Below are 23,449 nucleotides of genomic sequence, written 5' to 3'. Positions count from 1 at the left end.
AAATGAAACTTTGGTCATTGTTATCTGACCGTCATGTTGTTTAAGATTTAAAAAGGTTTTAAAATATACATATATACAGTATCATAGAAGTGGTCCATACAACTAATGTGCTATATTCCAAGTCTTCTGAAACACACAATATTTTTGTGTAAGAAACAGACCAAAATGTAAACCATTATTCACTCATAATCTTCCCTTCCAGTGTGCAGTTAAAAGGATAGTTCACCCAAAAATTATAATTCTTGAAAAATATACAGTAAATTATATATATATATATATATATATATATATATATATATATATATATATATATATATATATATATATATATTATATACATTTTAAGAATATAATTTTTGAAAAATATATCAGCTCTGTAGGTGTGCAAGTGTATGGGTACCAAAATTTTTGAAGCTCCAAAAGGACAAAAAGGCCACATAAAAGTAATCCATATGACAACAGTGGTTAAATCCATGTCTTCAGAAGTGATATGATGAGTGTGTGTGAGAAACAGATCAGATTCTATCTCCACTTTCACATTCTTCTTCTTTTGTTTTTTGTGATTTGCATTATTTTCTGTGCATATCGCCCCCTACAGGGCAGGGAGTTAAACTTATCTTTTCACTTCTTTTTTGGAATGCCCAATTCCTAATGCACTTTTAAGTCCTAGTGGTTGCATAGTGACTCACCTCAATCCAATGCCTTAATGGCGCAGGACGAATCCCAGCTGCCTCCACGTCTGAGATTGTCAGCCCCCGCATCTTATCACGTGGCTTGTTGAGCGCATTGCCACGGAGACATAGCACATGTGAAGGCTTCACGCCATCCCCCGTGGCATCCATGCTCAACTCACCATGCGCCCCACCATGAATTAACCACATTGTAGCAACTACAAGGAGGTTACCCCATGTGACTCTACCCTCCCTAGCAACCGGGCCAATTTGGTTGCTTTGGAGACCTGGCTGGAGTCACTCAGCATGCCCTGGGATTCAAACTAACGAACTAGCAAACTCTAGGGGTGGTAGCCAGCGTCTTTACCACTGAGGACATTGTGAGGACCTACAGAACTGAAATATTCTTCTAAAAATGTGTTCTGCAGAAGCAAAAAAGCCATGCACATCTGGGATGGCATCAGGGTGAATAAATTATGAGAGAATTTTCATTTTTGGGTGAAATATTCCTTTAACACAAGAACTAATGTGAGTGTGACCAGATCAGTCAGATTTGTAAACTAATCTTTTAGAAGGCTTTGGAAGACTTGAAATATATAGCAATAATCAAACGGACCACTTTTATGAAAGTTTTATAGAGCTTTTAAGTCTAAGTTTTTAAATTTGAAAGTTCAAGTCCCTGTGAATTGTAATTGCTTGGAAAAAAGCAATCAGTACATTAATAAAAATTTCTTCTTTTGTGTTCCATGTAAGAAAGAAAGTCCTATGGGTTCTGCATGACATGAAGGTGAGTAAATAATACCCAAAGTTTCATTTTTTAGGTGAACTAATCCTTTTAAAACTTTAACAGTTATCAAAACAAAGCCATCTCATTAGTACTTTTTTGGACATAGAAAACTTGGAAACGGTCATTAACAAGTCTATTATGTCTTCTTCTCATCCAAAAGTCCATGTTTTAATGGTTAACCTCTGCATGCCAGAGCAGAGGAGGGAAATAATTCCTGGTTGTGGAAATGGGCAACAGAGATGTGGAATTTGAAACATTTCTGATCTGGGTCCAGTCACTGTTTACCCTCCAGACAGGCTATGACATCAGAGGGGGGACTTTATAAAAGTGCATGTGCACAGAGCCAGGCAGTGAGCAAACAGTAACACACATAGAAAATCACATTGTGGTGGAACACTTTGCAGATCATGATGGAGAATATACAGCGAGATAGACACAAAATGATGGCATGGGTACTGATGTTCTACCTGCGCTCACAGGTGAGAATTGCTTTCTCAGTTTGCATGCTTTGGTGAAGATATCTTACATTTTGAATCATTGATATTGGAAACATACCTGTTGGCTTGTCAGATCTATGTCCAACAGCTTTGAGATTTGTTGGAATTTTGATGCCTTTTGAAGAAAATGTTGTAAATGAATAGTAGAGTTTTATATTGATTGCCATGGATGTATTGACTCTGATAAAAGTGGTTAGTGGTAAGTGTTTTTTGAAAGAGGCATTTTCTTTGAGAATTCCCTCACTCAAATTGATAAACTGCACTTAATTTAACTTAATGCTCATTTAAACGGTTATCTGTTCTGTACAAATGGAAAACTGTTATTCTTGGAGAGAGGTTCACTTTCACTCATTTCCTCATCCTCATGTTTTTTCTTCCATGGAACGGTCATGGAATTTGAGGAATGACCCAAGATGCAAGATGGCAATAAAGGGGTTTTAATTGAATAAAAAAAAGCAAATACAAACAAAAACTCTCTTGAGGGAGAAAATAATAATGACAAGACAAAAATAGAACTGAAAACAAACCGACAGGGGAAAATTGGAATAGACAGGGACAACTCGACTGGACTGGAGACAAAACACAACCATATGGCAGGGAAGACGAGACAAAGGGGAGAATATATAGCTAGAGGAAAGAAAGATTGGATACAGGTGCTGCCAATAATCACAAGCATAGCGAATCAGCACTAAAACAAGAATAAAACAAGACCAAAGAGGCAGGATCATGAGGACATAACAAAACTAGACACAAGACTAGAAAACATGAATGGAGGGTGGGGGAAAGAGGTGGACGGCACTACATAAACACAGACCAGACAAGAAAAACATGAGTCTAAATAAAACAGACATGGTAAAAGGTAAGGTTCAGGGCAGAGCCAGACTGACCCAGGATGGGGCCGGCAGGACGGACCCGGGTAGCGTAGGCGGAATGGACTCCAATGGGACGGAGCAGGATGGCGCCAGCAGGATGGACCAGGGTAGTGCAGGCCGGATGGACTCCAATGGGAGGGACCAGGATAGTGTCAGCAGGACGGACAAGGGAGACACCGACAGGACAGACCAGGATAGTGCCGGCGAGATGGACCAGGGAGGAGCCGGCGGGTCAGACCAGTGTGACACCAGCAGGATGGACCAGGATATAGCAGCTTGGCAGGTTTTGGCAGCTGGAATTGGCTTGCCTGCTGGCCTAGTCGAGATGGCTTGACTAAATGTAGTGGCTTGGTTAAGCATGTCAGCTTGACTTGGTGTAATGGCTTGGCTTGACTTGACAGCTTGACTTGGTGTGACAGCTTGACTAGGTAGAACAGCTTGAATAGGAAAGATGACTTGGTGTGGCAGTGACAACTTGACTTGAAGTGATGACTTCGAGCAAGGAGGTTGTGTAACCTTTTATGGAGGAAAGGAAAATTGGATACAGGTGCTGCCAATAATCACGAGCAGCACACATCAGCACACTGCCATGGCAACGCTGGCTGCGATGCTGAGCAGCACCTGTGAGAAACATGAGGGAGAGAGGGAAACACAGCACATGGGACAGCCTGAGTGATGGGTGGAGGAAACTGTCACAATCCTGCCAAAACAAGAATAAATCAAGACCAAAAAGTCAGGATCATCAAAAGAACACAAATGGAGATGTTGGGACGAATGTTGGGAACTTACATCCGCAATCACCATTTACTTTCATTGCATGGAGAAAGAGCAGTTTCAAAATATTTAAACATTTCTCCTTTTGTGGTCTTCATACAGAAATCATAAAGCTCTGAAACAACATGAGTGTGAGAAAATGATGACAGAATTTTAATTTGGGTGAACTATTCCTTTAAACTGGTTGGTTGGCCCTAACATTGGCTTGTAATTGAAAGCATGTTTTTTAGGTTTTCAGAGTCTGGGAATACTTACCGTAAGTAATTCACATGAGGGAAGATGTTTTTTCTTTTCTTCTTTTTGCTTCGCAAATATCCATATTATCAAAATTAACCACAGCAATATGTTTAAGGAAACAAGCCATGTATAACTGTAATGTTTGATTAATTAATCAAGAATTTATTATTAAATGTATTTTTGAAAATATAACCTTTCAAGATTTAGCTGCAGCAGTACATAATATCTATGCAGCAAACTATCAGATATTTTTAGCTGTGTACTGTACTGTACTTTATGTACTGTAAAATCCATTCCAATGTAAAGAGGATATCCTGTTTAACAAGTAAGCGGGTCAGCTGGCAACCAGCTTAAATTACCAGTTAAAATTGCTGGTTACCAGTATATGATCTACTGTACAATATCCAGCTTAATCAATGTAGCCAAGATGGGTGACCAGCCAAAACCAATTTGAAAGTGCTCAAATTATACCTTATACTGGAAACCAGCAAAGGTTGTGACAGATTGTCAGTAACAGACCAGTCTTGCCCATATATACAAGTTAAGACCATCTTAGAATTGGTCAAAACTAGCCTAAAAGCAGTTTTTAAGGATATCCTTGGGCATGTGAAAGGAATATGCCTGTTTTACCCTGAATTACCCTTACTGTAATGCTCTGGTGGTGGGATTACACCATGCTTTGCCTGTGTACTGTACAGGTGTGCTGTCAGCAGTGTGGTGGTCCATGCCAGTGCCAAGACTCTGTACCAGTGTGCCCAGAGGGAGTTCCTCTCATCCTCGATGGGTGCCAGTGCTGCCAGGTGTGTGCCCGCCAGCCGGGCGAGGCATGCAGTGAGATGTTGCTGTGTGACACTCAGCATGACCTCCAATGTGACTACAGTGCCAGCTTCCCTGGTGATCAAGGGAAGTGTGTCAGTGAGTGCCAAGTGTTTTAAGAACCAAAGCACCATCTGTGCCAAAAAGCTTGTGAGCTGCCTTACTAACTGCTTTACAAGGCTGCATCCTAACAAACATGAAACATACCAAATAGAGGTAAAAGTTAGCATGTTGCTAAGCTAAAGGCAAGGTACACTTAAACAAGCATAAAAATGCAAATTACACAGAAATATTGGGTAAGATAATACATTTTTAACTAAAGTATTCTTAACATTAATATTTGTCATTATTGAATGATGATTTTTTTAATCAATATCTCTAGCCTCGTCCACCATCTTGTCACAGTATATATATGATATCTAAAGCCTAATTTGTACAATGGAAGAAGACAATTTTTTCTTCTCCTGAATGGACAAAAGTAACTTAAGCACACAGATCCATATGTTTGGTCAACTCTCCTGCAGATGACACATCAGTAGGTAAGATGTCTTGGTCGTAACATAGTTTTTACAATAATTTCGAAGAGGCAGGCTTCAAATTTATCTATTTTTAACATTATACTAGTAACACAGCTAGCTTTAATATCCTCTGCTGGCATGCAGGATTGAAAATAAAGAACGCCACGTCTAAACCACACCAAAGCCCTAACAAAAAATAGAGAGTTTTGAGATGACAATCTTGCCGGATATTTCCCAATCATAACTTTCAAATGCAAATAAGCTTGCGATTCACCTCTTATTTTTGGCAGATGTTTGCAGCTCTTCACCATTAGTGGTGAACCTTCAGCAAACCTTTGGCAACAACGAAGTGTTTGCCACAAAGCTCATCTGCATGTGAAAATTATGTGTGGCAAATTGATTTTTGTGAGTGAGTCCTTTTCAATACAAGTCAGTCCACTCGGAGGCCATCTTTGGAATGCTCCTGTCGGCTATTTTCTGTGTACCCCCTATGTAAAAAGAAGCGGCATGGAAGTACAGCTTCTATCTTCTTAAAATAGGGAAAGATCAAAATTTCCAAAATGGCTGGTCAAGATTATAATCAAAGAACAGATTTCAAATCAGCAGTAAAATCTCACAGTAATGGTATAATATAGTACACTGTGCTTATTTACCTCAGATCACACAAAAAAACAATATTTCCCCGGCTGATGTGCACATGCACATTCTGGAGTTGATTGACAGGCGATGTCTGCAACTAAAAGGTGATTGGCTTTTTTACCTGTAAGGTTGGACTTCCTTTTCTACATCTGCCATATTGGGTATTCCAATTTCTCCAATTCATTTTAATACATGTGCTCCGTCTCAGGCTTTGGAGACACCTATTTATGACAATATGAACAAGAACAATGTGCACAATTTCTTTTCCTCTGCCTTTTCCCCTTAAGCCTGGTTTATACTTTCACCTGGAACCGCAGGAGCACATGCATAATGTGTGTGCAGCTCTCTACGGCCCTGAGGCATTTATGAGCTGTCAGGTGTGCTCACTGTGCTGTGCTTATGTAAACAAAAGCTTTGTCCCAAATGGCGCACTATACACTATGCACTCGGCCATGTAGTGTATGAATTTTACAAAGTGTAGTTTCATTCTAAATGGAACACTTGAAGTTTTTTTTTTTTCAACACGGAAGCATTAGCCATTTAACAGCTGATGGAAGTGATGTTTCAAATGCATGTGATTTGTTTCCACTCAGTTTAACATTTATATCTAAAATAATGAAGACATTTTTGTTCCATATTCAGTGTAAACATAGTACTCACACTACTTACACTACAAAATTATGGGGGAACCACTGTCCTCGGTCAAGAATTTGAGAGATGTGTGCAAACAGGAGACATATAGGCAACCTAACAACTTAGCAGACCAAATATTTTAGTGCATTTCATCATAAGTTTTAGGCAAACTAAAAAAATCTTGTTCGCCCATTAAGTATAAATTAGCCTTCAAAATTACGTGTCCTACCTTTTGGAAACAGTAAACAGAGCTCCTACACCAAACATTAACCATCCACAGCAAGCATTTATGAGAACATCAGAACATTTAGACCTTCTGCATCCCAAAATCTACGGACATTTTATTATTCTGAATGCAGCCCGCTACATTCAGTGTTTGACCTATTCACTCTCTCCAGTCTTAGGCATATCTTTATGACTTCTTTATGGATATGAGTAGCTTCAGTGTACTATGTAATCAACTGATCCTTTGTTTTCAGGTCAGAAGGAACTGGGCTGTGAGTTTAAAGGAGTCTCTTACCAGGAAGGCCAAGTATTTCAGCCATCCTGTGTTATTCAATGTCGCTGTTCGGGTGGAGGGGTGACCTGTGTGCCTCTGTGCAAGGAGGATGTTCTCCTGCCCACCCCTGACTGCCCTCACCCTCGGCGGGTTCTGCCACCCGGAAAGTGCTGTAAGGAGTGGGTGTGTGAAAATATGGACAACACTGTGCTTCAGGATGCTCAAATAGGTACTTCAAAAATCAAACCACAAAAATGACCACAAAAGGTGAAGTGTGCAATTTATTCAATGTTAAATTAATATTCTTTAATATAAAAAGACATGGCCATCCATAAACTGATTTCCAGGAAAAATGTGAACACTGTTGCGATATATAAATATAGCTTTTTTTGTTTGAACAACCCTACCCTACATATTGGCACAACTAATGGTGTTGGGGGTGAGATTGTCTGTTGGATCAACCAATAGCAGATAATGGGAGTGTTCTGGAAACCTATATGAAAACAGTAAAAATGTTAACAATTCTGTTCTGGGACACTATTGGTGCAAAAATAACACTTCGCCTTTAAATAAAGGTTGCTGTTGTTCATGGCATATTATCGGTTTCTGTTGTTTTCCATGAGACCAACTCAATTACCATCACTCCTCATGAATTTAACATCCTCTTTAGGAAAGAGATAGCTCAGATTTGCATGTGTGTCCAACCGTGTTCATGGTATAATGATTTCCACAAAGAGTTGAAATGAAAATCACGTCACCACTTTTGGGAATTGGCATACATTTTTTAAATGTTTCTTATTCCCTATCTGAGAACTCTCGATTACATTCTAGTCTGAGGTTTTGCATTGTGGGATTTTGACCATTTAACTGAAAAAGTCTTGCCCAAAAGCACAATACTGGCTTTTTCCAGAAGCCAACTTTCTATGATTCATAACAGGACTCATGTCTGTGTAATGCAACAATTAAACTCCAAAAAGCCAGACAGAGCATAACACCAGTGAGGAGGGGTTTCAAAAGCAATGTTACATCAACTGGAATGGTACATTTTGTTCTAAGTGCACAAAACACTGCCAAACAATGACTGAACATCAACTGTTAAAGCTTTGAAGTATTGCAATTTTCCTGCACTAATGCATGCTTCAGGACTGAATCACATTTAGAAACACAAAAATTTTCAATTACTTACAATTTTGTATGACTAATTATGAAAAGTTTTTTTTTTTTTTTTTTTAAGTATGAAATAATAATTTGGTGGAAATTAAATTATATTCATTTCGAAATAAATCTATGTGCTGAAGTTTTATTTAATTGTACTAATTGCTTTTGGGATGGTAACAGATTCGAGAACAGACCAATCACTGCTTTTTCAACTTGGACACCAAACCAGGCCCAACTGCATAAATCAAAGCTCAGAGTGGAGTGCTTGCTCACAAACCTGTGGGTCTGGGATATCCAAACGGGTGTCCAATCAAAATCCAGCCTGTCGCCTTGAGATGCAGATACGCATGTGTATGGTCCGACCCTGCCACCTTTTTCCAATCAGAACCCCACAGGTGAGTCTCCAGCTTTCAATACTGTTATCTAACGTAGGATTCTTTAATGTTGACCATTCAAAACATTACAGTATCCAATACAGGGGATTTCAAACTGTCACAGTATAAATGGGTCCATATCACAGAGTATAAATGGGCTAGAAATATAAAGGTGGCTTTATATGTTTTAGGAGGATTATGCCTTGCAAGGCAATCATCATATTTGGGGTCCTCTGCATTAAAAAAGGTGCTCTAATCAACCCTGGCTTCTGTGTTTTAGTGGTCAAGGAGGAAATGCCAACCCAGCTACAGGTCAGCAAACCCAGTGCGTCTTTTTCACCAGGGCTGCAAGAGTACCCAGTTGTACAGACCCCGTTATTGTGGCCTATGTACAGACAAACGTTGTTGCACTCCTTACCACACTGGCACAGCACTGGTCACTTTCCGTTGCCCTGGAGGGAGACTGCTCAATGAAGCTGTCATGACCATCAACTCCTGCATCTGTCATTACAACTGCCCCTATTCATCTGCAGGGGCATATAGAGGAACAGCCTTCTGGGGTTAGAAAGTCCCATCTTGTCTAGTGATTGAGCCTTGTGTCCTAATCTTGGATTTAATAGCTTCATATTGTATGCTCTGGGCTTACATCTTAACTTATTGAATGATATCAACATTTTAGTTCAAATTCACAAGAATTTGACTAACGAAGGTTTCAATCCACTCACCAAACAATTTCTCTTCAGCACAGAGCTCTAGTAGAATTAGGCCATTTGAGATTTTACAGCATGGATGCAAGGGTAACTTCCTTCCTGACAGACTGGACTGGTCAATTCTAATATTTTTTGGAGCAGATTAAAGGATTGTTCCCCCCAGAATTTAAATTCTCTCATCATTTAAACATCGTCATGACATCCTAGATGTGTATGAATTTATTTCTTCTGCTGAACACAAACAAGGATTTTTAGAATAATATCTCTATTCCATTCAATGCAAATGAATTGTGGCCAAAACTTTGAATGTACAAAAAGCCCATAAAGACAGCACAAAAGTAATCCATAAGATTCCAGTGGTTAAATCTATATCTTTAGAAACGATAGGTGTGGATGAGAAACAGATCAACATTTTTATGTCCTTTTTTTACTATAAAATTCCCTGCGTAGTAAGTGGTGATTTGCGAATAACGCTGTAACATAGACTCTGAGTGGGATCCATGTGTGGTTTATTAGAAAGATAATCTCAAGTAATACAGGCGTAGATCAATAACCAGGCAAACAGTGATATCAATGACAAGGCAGAATCTTAGTCAGACAGGCAAAGGTTCAGGGCAGGCAGCAGAAAGCAATGGTAAAGATCCAGGCACAAACAAAACAAAGACAGGCTGCAATCAGATGTAATCTGAGGTACAAGGCAGGGTCAAAAAACAGATGATCAATACAAGGAGATAATAACACTCAGAAATTTAGCCAGGGCAAACAAGACTTTGCAATAAGTTGAACTAACAAACAGGGCTTAAATAGTGTAATGATAATTAGGAACAGCTGTGACTGAATCAGACCGGGTATGTGGGCATATGGGAAATGTAGCCTCAAGTCAATATTCTGGAGAGATAGATCTCCGGTGGCCGATTGAGGAGCCTTCACCGGCGTTCGTGACAAACGTGAATCACCAAAAACAAAACAAGAATGTTAAAGTGTAAATAAAAGTGGAGATTTATAGTTTAAAATTGAATAAATATTGAATTTCTCACCCACACCTATCATATCGCTTCTGAAGATATGGATTTAACCACTGGAATCATATGGATTTTGTTTCTGCTGCCTTTTATATGCTTTTTGGTCTTTCATAGTTCTGTCCAACTTCACTTGCAAAAATCTTTGTTTTCAGCAGAAGAAAAAAGTTATACACATATGGGATAGCATGAGGATGAATAAATGATGAGATTTTAAATTTTTGGGTGAACTATTCCTTTAAATAGTTTTCCACGAGAACTGCAAGAAATTTTACATTTATGTTGGAATTTTCCATATTCATTAAGTTTACACAATGGCAGCTGTTTTTTTCTTGGAGTCCAAGAATACATGACTTTAACATAAATAGTAAATATTTTTCAAAATGTGTGGGTATATCAATCAATCCTTTAACAGTTTTGTGTTTTGCTATGGACCGTTTTCACATTCCATGTTTTAAATGCGGAAGTAAATTTCTATAGAAGTGAATGAGAGACCACAGCAAATATTATTTTTTGTGTTCCCATTTGCCAGAACAGCAAAATCAAAAAAATCCACCATTAACTTTTCACACAGCTGTGTTTGAAACACCATCAGAGTAGTGAAATTTTTTTTTAATATCTAGGGTAATGTAACAGATAATGTTAAAAAACAAATAATTAAAAAGTGTCATCACAGTCTGTGAAAATGTCTACAACTTACATGAGGTAACATTTTTTGATGAGCCTTACCAAAAGAGTGCACGTGAACATCCTTTCAAGTGAAGACATTCTAAAGAGCTGTAACTACATGACAAGAAACATTGGTAAAGTGCTATTTATCCCCTGAATTTGGCAGGCTCTAGCTGTAGTGTTTAGTAATGCATAAAAAAAGAAAGAAAAAAGATTCACTGTACATATTTGTAAATACTTTTCATATATATATATATACATATGTTTATATCATGTATCTTTAAAACTGGACTTAGAAACTAGACTTTGGGATTTTGTGTTAATAGGAACGTTTTAAGTTGTCATTTTTTTTGTCATTTACCTCACCCCCAACCCCAACCCCAACCCCAACCCCCCAGTGATCGCACAATAGCATAACACCCTAAGAAAACTGCAGAAGTGTAAGGGTGCCCTCACTTGTTTATTTGAGGAAGGGCAGGCAAAGATTTTATGCTGTTATTTAATGAATTTTTGCAATACAAATGGGCTTTTGTAGAGAAATGGGAGAAAAATGTAAAACAGAAAGAAAGAGGATATTGACTGTTTTAATAAAAATGAGACTGATATTTGAAATCAAATTCTCAGACCAAATTGAAACTGATTATCTCCATCATACTGTAAAATACAGTTTTTCTATAATCTATAGAGACTGGCATAAATTCAAGGTGCATAGTCCCAAGTTTTCTTTTGACAACCTTTACTACACTTCTGTTGTGCATTTTCTGACGTCAGTCACTGTGCTCATATTACCTGAGATTTTCATATACAAGAACTTGTTGCATCACCGACCTCCACCCAAGAAATGTTTGAAAGTCTGTTGCTGTGTGATGATGGTCTACAATATGAAAAATTGAGTGGAGCAATAGCTATAAATCAGTCAAATTTGACTTTATGTAAAAAAAAAGTTACCCACAGTATATGTGGCTGTATTCACTCATGGAATTCTTGGCAACTGTTTGGGGCTGAAATCTGTGCATGATAACTGGAGAAAAATGTAATGTAATGTTAATGGGTCCTCAACCTATGCCTGGCAGACCTTTTACACCTGTTCACTTTGCCTTTTTTGGTGGCATATGCAAACCAGAGTAAATGGATATTTGGAGATGTTTTCTGCAAGATTGTAGGATTCTGTTTCTGTATCAAACTATACGGCAGTATTGGCTTCCTCATGTGCATCGGTGTTTACAGGTATCTTGGCATTGTCAACACTTTGAGAATTAAAGGCAGAATTACCAAAATACACACAATGATGATTGTTTTGTTGGTCTAGATTTGTGTTTTTCTTCAGTGTCTGCCTGATATGATCTTTGTAAACACATTTAGCAACATAACAACAGGTTTTGACACAACTTCGGACCATTTTATTAAGGAATACCTGAAGTACAGCATTGGAAGGAACGTTGTCGGATTTGGGATCCCTATGCTAATAATGCTTTTCTGCTATGGACATGTGGTGGTGCAGCAGAGGTGCAGCAGAGACCTTGTTTGATAAAATGACAGATTTTATTCCTCAAATAAATGAGGACTTCAAAAGTAGCTGTGATGCAGAGATAACATATAATGATCTTGAAAAGGCGATGCGGTGTTTGACCTCTGACCGTTCCCCTGGCCCAGATGGCCTGACAGCCAATTTTTGTAAACATTTCTGGGAACATATCAAAGACTTTTATTTGAAACCTGTCACTTCCACAGACGTTGAGGCAAGGTGTAATTGTTCTTATACCAAAACCAGTCAAAGAGCCCAAAATCTTGGACAACTGGAGACCAATAACTACAAACTGTTTACACATATATTTTAAAATCGACTAAAAGAGGGTCTCTCTCAAATAATAAGTGACACTCAATTAGGATTTATGAGAGGTAGATCAATACACAATAACTTGAATATAATGAGCATATAAATGATGATGGCATTTTTCTCTTTTTATAAGGCCTTTGATTCGGTCGAACACTCTTATATTTTCAAGGCTTTGGAACTCTGTGGCTTTGGGGAGAAATTTAGGAACATTATAAAATGTTTTATAATGACAGTAACAGCTCAATTTCTCTCTCAGGTGGCACTACCCCTCACTTCACTATCAACAGAGGCATAAAACAAGGCTGCCCCATTTCACCCTCACTCTTCATAATCACAGCTGATGCGGTCAATCCTCATAACAAATTCTGATATCGAACGCTTAAATGTATTTGATTGCCAAATAATGATAAGTCAGCTGGCTAACGACACAACCTTGGTCCCAAGGGCCACTGAAATTATTGCCTCATTCTCAAAAGCATCTGGTTTACAATTGAACTTGAAAAAGTGTGACTGCCATGTTGTTGCTGCATATGGCATCCCTATTAAAACTACTGTCAAATACTTAGGTATACAATACATATAACAAAAGATTATATTTACTAAATTAAGTGAAACCTTAAATATATGGAACAAAATGGATGAATGTAAATCAAGATTAGACAGATGTTAAATAGAGCTTGTTCTCTTTTTGGCTGCATCTATATAATCAAAATGGAAAGCCTTTCAAGATGTATTTACCCAGCTTATTCTCTGTCTATCTCTAACAAAGCTACTAAAACTATCAATAAATTAAACTATGATTACATTTGGAAAATAAAAACGACTATAGTGAAAGACTATGAAGATGGTGGGCTACAAGCCATTAACTTTGACTGTATAAATAGAACCTTGAAGACTAAATGGTTAAGATCTTTTCTAGTAAACAGTAACAGCTTTTGGTATTGTGTTCCCGGGGAGTTCTTTAGAAGGATTGGAGGTATTGATTTCCTTTTACACTGTGACTTTGATGTTCCAAAACTACCTATAAAACTGTCTGCATTCCATTCACAAGAACTGCTGTATTGAAAACTACTGTACAAACATAATTTTACACCCCACGATGTACCCATCTGGAATTACAGATTCATTTGTTTTAGAAATAAGTCCTTATGTATCAAGAATTGGATGGAAAACAACATTTGGTCTGTCACCCATTTACTAGACAATTATGGAAATGTTTTATCTTTTGAAAACCTTAGTACAAAATGTTATTTTCAGTGCAACCATAAACACTATGATAAGGTTGTCCAAAGCATCCCATCTGCTCTCTTTTTGATGGCAAAAAATGCTCTACCTCATATGTCCAACCCCCCTCATCTTCCTTCATTGATGATTGCTGGTCACCAGTTCTCCAGTAAGACTTTACAGAACAAAGTGTTCCGTGGTCTCTTTGCTCTTACTTTATATCCAGTGCAATATAGCCGAAACTTTATTTCTCATATCTTTCTACTTTGAAGAAACTACGTACAGATTTCTTAAAGTTACCTTTACCCCCAAAAGCAAAAGAGCTTCACTTCAAACTATTTAATGATATATATCCTTCAAGAGAACTCCTTGCAGGAAGATTCAATTGTGATCAAAATAAATGTACATTTTGTGATGAGGACAGAGACCACGCATCACTTGTTTTTCTTCTGCCCTTACAGTAACACGTTCTGGTGTGAAATGTATGATTGGCTGGAAGGAGCCTTATCTTTAGTCTCCCTCAACTTTCACTAGAGATAACATCACGTTTGGAATCATAATGAAGGACAATAACTATGAAATTCTATTAAATACTTTATCTTGGGTAAAATTTTCATCCACAAATGTAAATGTATTAAAACACAGCCTCTATTTACTGTCTTCACAAAAGAATTTGCATTGTTCCACAAATCTGTGTTGTTTGCGGAGAGGAAAACAGCAAAAAGACTGCTTAATTTCATTGATACCGTAAAATTAACCGAAGTCCCTTAACCATAGCCTACCTGTCAATATTTGGGTAACAAAATCCAGGAGAACTGGATGGCATAGGCAAGCTAAATACATACAAATTGTGCCGTTGTGATCTAATGTGCTGAGTAACGTAATTTTTCCCACCTTGAAACTCTTCCAGCTGTTGTTATATTTATGTGTGTGTATATATATATATATATATATATATATATATATATATATTTATTTGGCTCTTGTTCATTAGAGGAACCGGAATGCCTGTTTTGTGTCTTTTCGTGCTGGTTCTGCATAGCGGCTGGAGCTTTGTTTTGTGTAATTACACTGCTTTGGGACAGTTGTGGATGAATCTGTTCGATCTTTGTGCTTATGCCTCCTGCTGGCTGGAGTTTGTTTTTGGTGGAATATTTTTAAGGGACATCAGAATTATTTTTTTGAGAAAGTGTAAGATCAGACCCGAGGACCTGGAGTATGTTGCTGTTGATCGTTGGTCGAGATGGACAACCAAACGACAACAGGAGAGAGCCAGGAGACACACAGCCATGGGAAGCTTCCAATTTGCGCAAGTATAAATCTCAAACTGGGGGTGTTTCGTCTCTTATCTGGCAACCTTGAGCATGTTAAACACTTGTGGAGACGCTAGGGATGTTAGGTCCCAATGCAAGTTAACTGAAATATCCAATGAAAAATAAAAATGCTTTTACAATAAATGAGCCTCATCCAGCCCACGGGCCGTATGTTGCCCATGTCTGCTTTAGCTGTTTGAAAGATTATCATTAAATCTACGTCGGCAGTCCTAAATCGTCGTCTATACCTTGGGCGGCCGCCGAAATATCTTCAATGGGAGAACCATGGAATTGATCTTTCCCGCTGTCCGCGACCCAGTCCGGGAAACACTGCTTTAACTCACACACAATCTCATATCAGACCCCCTCACCTCGCTTCTCTCAGACATTTTCTCCGTTGCGCGCATAAGAGATTCTCCGTCCAGTTGCATTTTTCTCTCAATACCGTAGATAAGCAAATGTACATGATATGATAACCGTCAATTTTCAAACCGTGGTATACCGCTGCAACCCTACTCCAGCCGCTAGGCGGAACCAGCGCAAAACGAACGCTCAGATTCTTTAAACAGATTCGGAAAGAGCCCATCCAGGACGTCTGCTCCCTAAGGAATTCCAACGATATCATTATTCCTATGGCTCTCCATGTCTTCCTTGATCATGACATATTGTCCTCCTAGAACAGTTATGGAACAGAGTGTATCAAATCTCACTGGTTTATGTCATAAAAGTATTAAAACTAGCAAAGTGTGCAGAGGTCTCAGTTCACGCATCCGATACTCGTGTTGTGTCATGTGACTCTGTAGGTCCTTTTAATGCAAGTGAATGGTGACCAGTCCTTTGAAGCTCTAAAAATCTCATAAAGGCAGCATTAAGTAATCCATATGACTGCAGTGGTTTAATACGTCTTCTGAAGCAGTGCAATCCCTTTGGATGAGAAACAGGTAAATATTTCAATACTTTTTTAATTTAAATCTCCACTTTAATTCTTGATCTGTTTCTCACCTACATCTATCATTTAGCTTCTAAAGACATGTATTTAACAACTGGAATCATATGGATTATTTTCACTACAGCATTTCCCCTGCCATTATATTAGTGAATGCCCACAATTATTGACAGACAGAAAATCTTCTGATTGGCTAAACAAAAAATCTAACTGTGACATGATCGTGCCCACAGACTGCAATACACACTCAGGATTCATACAACTTTTCTAAATTTGCACATATACACAGCTGCGGTACCTCTGTGCTTCCTCGCTCAAGCGTCCTCGGGAAGCTTCCTCCATCCTCAGGCCTCACCTCTTCTCTGTCCTCGGTCCTCAACTCTGCACTGTGCATTTAGAGAATTTATTCATCCTTCATGATGACTGACTTTGATTGGTTTTTGGGTCAAAGGCTTCAGTCCTTTTTTTATTCTAAATCTCATCTTTCACTTTCAGATGTGAAAGTGAAACTAAACAGGCACCACATGTGGCTTTCAGGTGTAAAAGTAAAAGTGAAGATTTAGAGTAAAAAAAAAAAGTTATACATTACATACATTTATGTTATACATACGTTTCTCATCCACAATTATCATATCGCTTCTGAAGATATAGATTTAACTACTGGAGTCATATTACTTTCATGTTTTCTTTGTGTGATTTTTGGAGCTACAAAGGTCTGGTCACCATTCACTTGCAATGTTTGGACCTACAGAGCTGAAATGTTCTTCTAAAAATCTTCATTTGTGTTCTGCTGAAGACAGAAAGTCATACACTTCTTGGATGGCATGAGGGTGAGTAAATGATGAGATTGTAATTTTAGATTAAACTATCCCTTTAAGACACCTCTAGACACAGTAACTAAATGGACCATCTTTACAGAATGACTGAAGATCTCCTACAGTTTAAAATTTTTTATTTGGGAATTTGTGTATCATTAAGATTTTACTGACAGTTTAAGAGTCAACAGCAGGTTAATTAAGTATATTTTCGGTTGGCTGCCAGGATTCAGTGTCTGTCCTCAACTAAGCCTCTCTACCGTGCCAATCCCAACCCTCCTCCCAACTCTTCCTGCCTCTCTCTCTCTCAGAGACATCAGTCAGTTGACTTAAGCAGGAACAAGGTTTATGGAAATGTGGCCATGTGTTTTCAGTTCCTAAACTGAAAGCTCGGCATCACAGGGGACAATGACATGTCCTCCGAGCAAAAGAAGCTAACACAGACACCCCTGCTCAAGATATGTGTGCCATGTTTGAACAGCTCCCTAGGCCAGAAAAGAGGGGGTATGAAAATGTACATCATCTCCCAACTCAGAAACTTGTATCAGGTTGTCGCCCTGAGTGTGTTTTATTACTCAGTCTGTCGTGCTATCAGCTGTGATCTGCAGTAATGCTGAAGCTGTTACAGTGTAGCAGCACACAATCATGGAGCGAGAGAAAATTCCAGATGACTTCAAAAAAATTTGCGCACTGACTGAAAGAGTTTGTCAGTGTCAGCTCATAGCACACTCAAGATTGTCTTTTGTCGCCAGTTGCTGTCTAAAATATGTCACATGGATGAATGAAAATTAACACATCTAACTGCTCTTACCTGTTTGGACCAATCAGATTTGAAGAATCAGGTCTGTCTGTCTGTCTGTCGGCGGCCAGAAGTTTGGAATAATGTACAGATTTTGCTCTTATGGAAAGAAATTGGTACATTTATTAGCAGATTTTAAATGCTCCACATGCAGAATTGACTTTGCAGATCCTTGGCATTCTAGCTGTCAATTTGTCCAGATACTCAGGTGACATTTCACCCCACGCTTCCTGTAGCACTTGTCTTGTCGGGCTCTTCTTACGCACCTTACAGTCTAGCTGATCCAACAAATGATCAATGGGGTTAAGATCCATAAAACTCTTTTCCAATTATATGTTGTCCAATGTCTGTTTCTTTGCCCACTCTAATCTTTCCTTTTTGTTTTTCTGTCTCAAAAGTGGCTTTTCTTTGCAATTCTTCCCATAAGGCCTGCACCCCTGAGTCTTCTCTTTACTGTTGTACATGAAACTGGTGTTGAGTGGGTAGAATTCAATGAATCTGTCAGCTGAGGACATGTGAGGTGCCTATTTCTCAAACTAGTGACTCCGATGTACTTATCCTCTTGTTTAGTTGTACATCTGGCCTTCCACATCGCTTTCTGTCCTTGATAGAGCCAGTTGTGCTTTGTCTTTGAAGACTGTAGTGTACACCTTTGTATGAAATCTTCTGTTTTTTTTTTTGTTTTTTTTTAGCAATTTCAAGCATTGTATAACCTTCATCCCTCAAAACAATTATTGACTGATGAGTTTCTAGTGAAAGCTTTTTTCTTTTTTGCCATTTTTTACCTACTGATGACCTTATGACATGCCAGTATATTGCATACTGTGGCAACTCAAAAACAAACACCAAAACAATGTTAAGCTTCATTTAACGAACCAAATAGCTTTCAACTGTGATATAATGGCAATTGATTTTCTAGTACCAAATTAGAAATTGAACATGATTACTAAAGGATAAGGAGTTGGAGTGATGGCTGCTGGTAATGGAGCCTGTCTAGATTTTGTTAAAATTACTTTTTTCAAATAGTGATGGTGCTGTTTTTAACATCAGTAATGTCCTGACTATACTTTGTGAACATCTGAATGCCAATTTGGTGAATTAACGTACCAAATTCCTTCTGAAACAGCAAAATCCAATGTGTGTGTGTGTGTGTATATATATATATATATAAATAAATGCAATTTCAAGACATGCTATTTATTGATGGGATACATTTAGATTTAGTTACAAAACTAAAATGTGACTAATATGATTAAAAAAAAAACTAATGATAGAATATAATTAATTGTGTACCAAGTTGAAAGGCCCCCTGTATAATTAATAACATGGATAATTTCTTTCATATGTACGCACAATGGACATTGTTAAATATACCCATATGAATCAAATGGAATCAGAATCGAATCAAGAGCTTGTGAATCTGAATCGAATCAGGAAATCTGTATTAATACCCAGATCTAATAAAGGAAAATCAATCTCTGAAAAATTATCTTCACAGGTATTTGATGCCACCAACACCACAAGAGAGAGAAGAGGGGTCATCATCAGTTTTGACAAGGAGGAGAGCTACAAGGCAGATGCAGAGTTTGGGTTATTTAATTGACTGCTTTGATATGTGAATGAAAGTCAGCGGTATGTCTATTCACACTGAGCTGTAGGTTTTCACATTCCTTTAAAAAATGTATCGGCTGTTAACTTATATAACAAACGTTTATATCCAGATGTTTTTCATTGAGTCAATTTGTGATGACCCCCAGAGGATGGGAGGGGCTACAGCCTCTCCCCCTCTCACGTCATGTTGATGTGGAGCTGACCAAGACGGCCCCAGCTCCGCCTCCCCCTCTAGAGCATCGCACACTTCATATCTCACTGCTTTTCCGCAGGAAAGGCGGGAACTAACCATGGCCTCCACTCTATGTTTTGTTCCCCCCCAAAAATAGCTTTTAGGGTCACCACAGGGTATTTGTGAATATCCCCATGCACACACTTCACCCTCACCGTTTTATCTGTGCCCAATGCCCTGTGTTGAACCAAGCATTGGTGGATAGTGGTTTGATTACAACCCGTGTCCACCAAAGCTTGGTGAGTACCCCCCTTGATTCTTACCAGTATCCGTATGCTCTGGCTCGGTCGGGTCCACCATCCCCAGCTCCATCACTGGGCATTGAATCCGGAAGTGTCCCAGATCCCAGAACTCCAGCCGGCCGGCCCAGACTTCCCTTTGGCAGTCGACGGATCAGTTGTTCCAGCACAGGTTTCTGAAGAGCTGGCGGTACTGCTCTGGACTGCGGCCAACCCGTTGCAGAACGGTCTTCTTTAGATCCTCATAAGCCAGGAGGTTAGCCACCGGCAGTTGTTGCGCCGCAAGCTGAGATTCCCCCGGACAGAAGGAGTCTGGCCACCCACTGGTCATGCGTCACCAGTCCCAAATCTCCGTGGTTTGCTCAAAAAGATCAAGAAAGGCCTCTAGGTTGTCTTCCGTCCCCATCTTTAAGAGTGTGGGTAGGGGCAGGGGCTGTGGCTGTCCGAGGTTGCAGCTGGGGCTCTCTCCTGGCTGAGGATGCTCCGGATCGTGTGCCGGTCCTCTGCATGAGCTTGTAGAATCTCAAAGAACCGCCAGTCTTATTCTTGGCGCAGCTCAAGTAGGGTTTGCTGGTTAGTTTGATGTAGGCCAGCAAGGGACTAGAGTACTTCGGCCAACTTGGTGGAGGGTTCCATGGGGTGTACTTTCAACTTCGGGTCCCGGGTTTCTGCACCAGTTTATACACGTCTGCTATGGATGTTCATGATCCCCCTGCTGAACAGGTTACTACAAGTAGCCAAGCCCCAAATTCACGCAATAGGTTGAGCTAGAAAGGTATGGGTGGAGCTGAGCAGGTCACTCAAAATGTAAACGTCAATGTTTTGATAGTGCCTGGGAGGCTCAGTGTTTGTAGTTTTGGAGAAGGTTTAGAGGTCTACAAACTGACCCGTGCCCGACGGGACTCAAGAACAGGACGGGTTTTTGGCCGAGCTCGGCTCAGTTTTTCAAGTAGAATTTCAGTTTGGGGTTTGTAATTAATGAAAAAATAAACAGACCTACTGAACTTGTTTCGTGCATGTGTTCTCACTCACGCAAACAGAGTTAGGGGCTGTTCAAACCAAAGTTTTTTTGCGTGCATCTGTTCAGTTTTCCCATTGTTTTCCTGTGTAAACACGTGCTGAACGAATGTATTTCACTGTTGCACCTGTCTCGCTGTTTCTTCAGTGTTTCGTGCAGGACCGACACTGTTTAAACACTGTGTCAAGTTAAAAAGAAAACGCATGTTGAGGTGTCACAACGATTCAGTGTTCTGAACAAATTCAGGCTGTAAAGAGGGGACTGTTGCATTTTTTTATTGGCATAGCTCCAAAAAGGGGTGTGAGCTCCAAATCACCATTAAAGATATAGGGAGCCCTAAACCTAATCCTTTCCCTAATCTTAACCTTTTGGAGTTGGTTCAAACCCCTTTTGGAGTAACCCCGCCCTGTTTTGGCTATTGTGCCCCCATTTGGAGTTAGCAGCAGCTATAACTCCTTGTATTTTTCTGGAGGTACACCCACGAATGGCTTACGTATAGTTGTCAATGAACAATAAACTGGGATAGTAGAATGTATTTTGACATCAAAAATTTTACAGTTCACCTTTAAAGCTGGAAGGAGGCTCTGTACTGCCTCCATATTTGGTGTGAAGATGCAATACCATATGAGAGTAAATATTTTATAATTTAGAAATCACAATTTTTACATGCATATTTTTCATCATTGCATGTTTCTATATACTTAATTTAATTTAAAAATTAAAATTAAAACATTAAACACTGCAACACTGTAAAAAATAAAAAATCTGGGGTAATCTAAAAATTGTGAATCTAAATTCACTGCTTTTGTTGTTATTGTTTCTGAATGTGTTAAATCAATCTAAAGTGTTAGTCAATCTGAATAAATTTATCTGGCAAATTAGGTTACACCAACAAAAGTCATTTTTATGGCTTAAATAAAGTAGAACGATTACCACTTTTTACAGTGTACATACAGTATGCTGCATTAGATAGATTTGCAGAGTAACAAATAACATTAGTATATTACAAGATTAACAGAATTGCCCTTTTTTTCTGTATTCTACAGTCTTATGAAGACCTGGTGCACTGTCTGGAGCCAGTCATAATGGAGCTTGAGAGGCAGGAGAATGTGAAAGTCATCTGCCACCAGGCAGTCATGCGTTGTCTATTGGCCTACTTCCTGGACAAAAGTGCAGGTCTACAACAAAAGCAGTCAGCCACTGCTGTAGTCTGTTACTGAATTTAACACACTTTTGCAAAATATAGATCTCTTATCTCTCCACAAATGATCTTCCATTTTTACGTTCTGTTCTCAAACTCACTCTATTGGCTTATGATGAGTCGGCATTCTGTGTGTAAAGGGAGTTCAATGGAAAGGAGGAGGTGAGAACCGGCCTGGTGATATAAACAATATTTTAATGATTAACACACACATATGACGGTCTCTCTCGTCGCACCACCGTCCGCAATTGGCCTTTATCCCTCTCAGAGGCTTAATTAGCCTGATAAGGGACCAGGTGTGTATAACCCCGCCCTACGCCCTGTCACATTGTGGTTTAAGGTCACATTTTTGGAACAGAAAATACTGTGAGGTGTTTTTATTACTTTATGTTGTCCTTGCAGGATGCAAAAGGAAGTCCATCTATTTAAACATCAAAGTGGTGAACACTCACAGAGACAAACCTGCAGTAAGTCATGGAACATGAAACCTTCTGGAATGATGATTTTTAAACATTTAACTGGGGTTTCTTACATGCATTCTAGAATGTAAATATTAAAAGAAAGCCAGAGGAAGCACTCCAGACAGTTCCTGAGCATCTGTAATCTGAATGAAAGAAGATCATTCAGTAAAGTTATCAAAATTAAGCCATTAAATGCAGAAAATACTGCCCAAATCTGGCATTTTTTGCCTAATTAAAGATATATTCAGGGTTAAATACAAGTTAAGATCAACCAGTAGCATTTTGGCATAATGGAGATTACCACAAAAAAGTCTGGTTAACAGTGAGGCATTTACAGTGGAAGTGAATGGGCCCAAACTGTAACCAATAAGATATTCATGGTTTCAAAAGTATTGCCACAATATGCGTGTTAACATGATTTTAGTGTGATAAACTGCTTACTAACCTTTTCTGTGTAAAGGTATATCCAATATTACAACTTCTTAGCATGACAACATAACACCGTAAACCCTGTAATCCTACAAAAACAATGATTTAAAAAACTCTCATATAATGGGTTTTAACAGAAGAATGAATTTAAGTGTTTTTATTCATTTTAAGCTTCACGTTTCTGCTTTTAAACCCTCTATAAATTGGCCCCATGTATATCCATTGTAAGTGCCTCACTGTAACCTCTGTTTTCCTTTTTTAAAGACAAGAAGGAATTTTTGTGAACATCAGTATTCTGCCACAAACCCTGTTGATTGAGCTTAACTTGTATTGAACCTGGAATATTCCATTTTAATATTGCATACAAGGTGGTGGAGAATAATGGATTCAGAACAGTGTCAAGGAGTCCATTCAATCAAAGGTACCATGGACAGCAACCAACAAACCAAAC

At 38.8% G+C, this 23,449-nt stretch overlaps 1 protein-coding gene and 1 pseudogene across 1 annotated transcript; both read left to right on the top strand.

Annotated features, from left to right (window-relative positions):
* Positions 1-1,804: 1,804 nt before the first annotated feature.
* On the top strand, positions 1,805-11,940 carry LOC127619097 (CCN family member 2-like). The gene is made up of 5 exons (XM_052091849.1): positions 1,805-1,937; positions 4,537-4,753; positions 6,924-7,172; positions 8,282-8,496; positions 8,756-11,940. Exons 1-5 carry the CDS (start codon positions 1,866-1,868, stop codon positions 9,038-9,040), a joined length of 1,038 nt encoding a protein of 345 aa, XP_051947809.1. The 5' UTR covers positions 1,805-1,865; the 3' UTR covers positions 9,041-11,940.
* Positions 9,261-22,127, top strand: LOC127619048 (P2Y purinoceptor 1-like; annotated as a pseudogene).
* Positions 22,128-23,449: the final 1,322 nt, after the last annotated feature.

This window comes from Xyrauchen texanus, chromosome 25 (genome assembly GCF_025860055.1).
Source record: "Xyrauchen texanus isolate HMW12.3.18 chromosome 25, RBS_HiC_50CHRs, whole genome shotgun sequence".
NCBI lineage: Eukaryota > Metazoa > Chordata > Actinopteri > Cypriniformes > Catostomidae > Xyrauchen > Xyrauchen texanus.
Note: the sequence above shows the minus strand (reverse complement) of the source record. Positions and strands in the feature narration are given on the sequence as shown.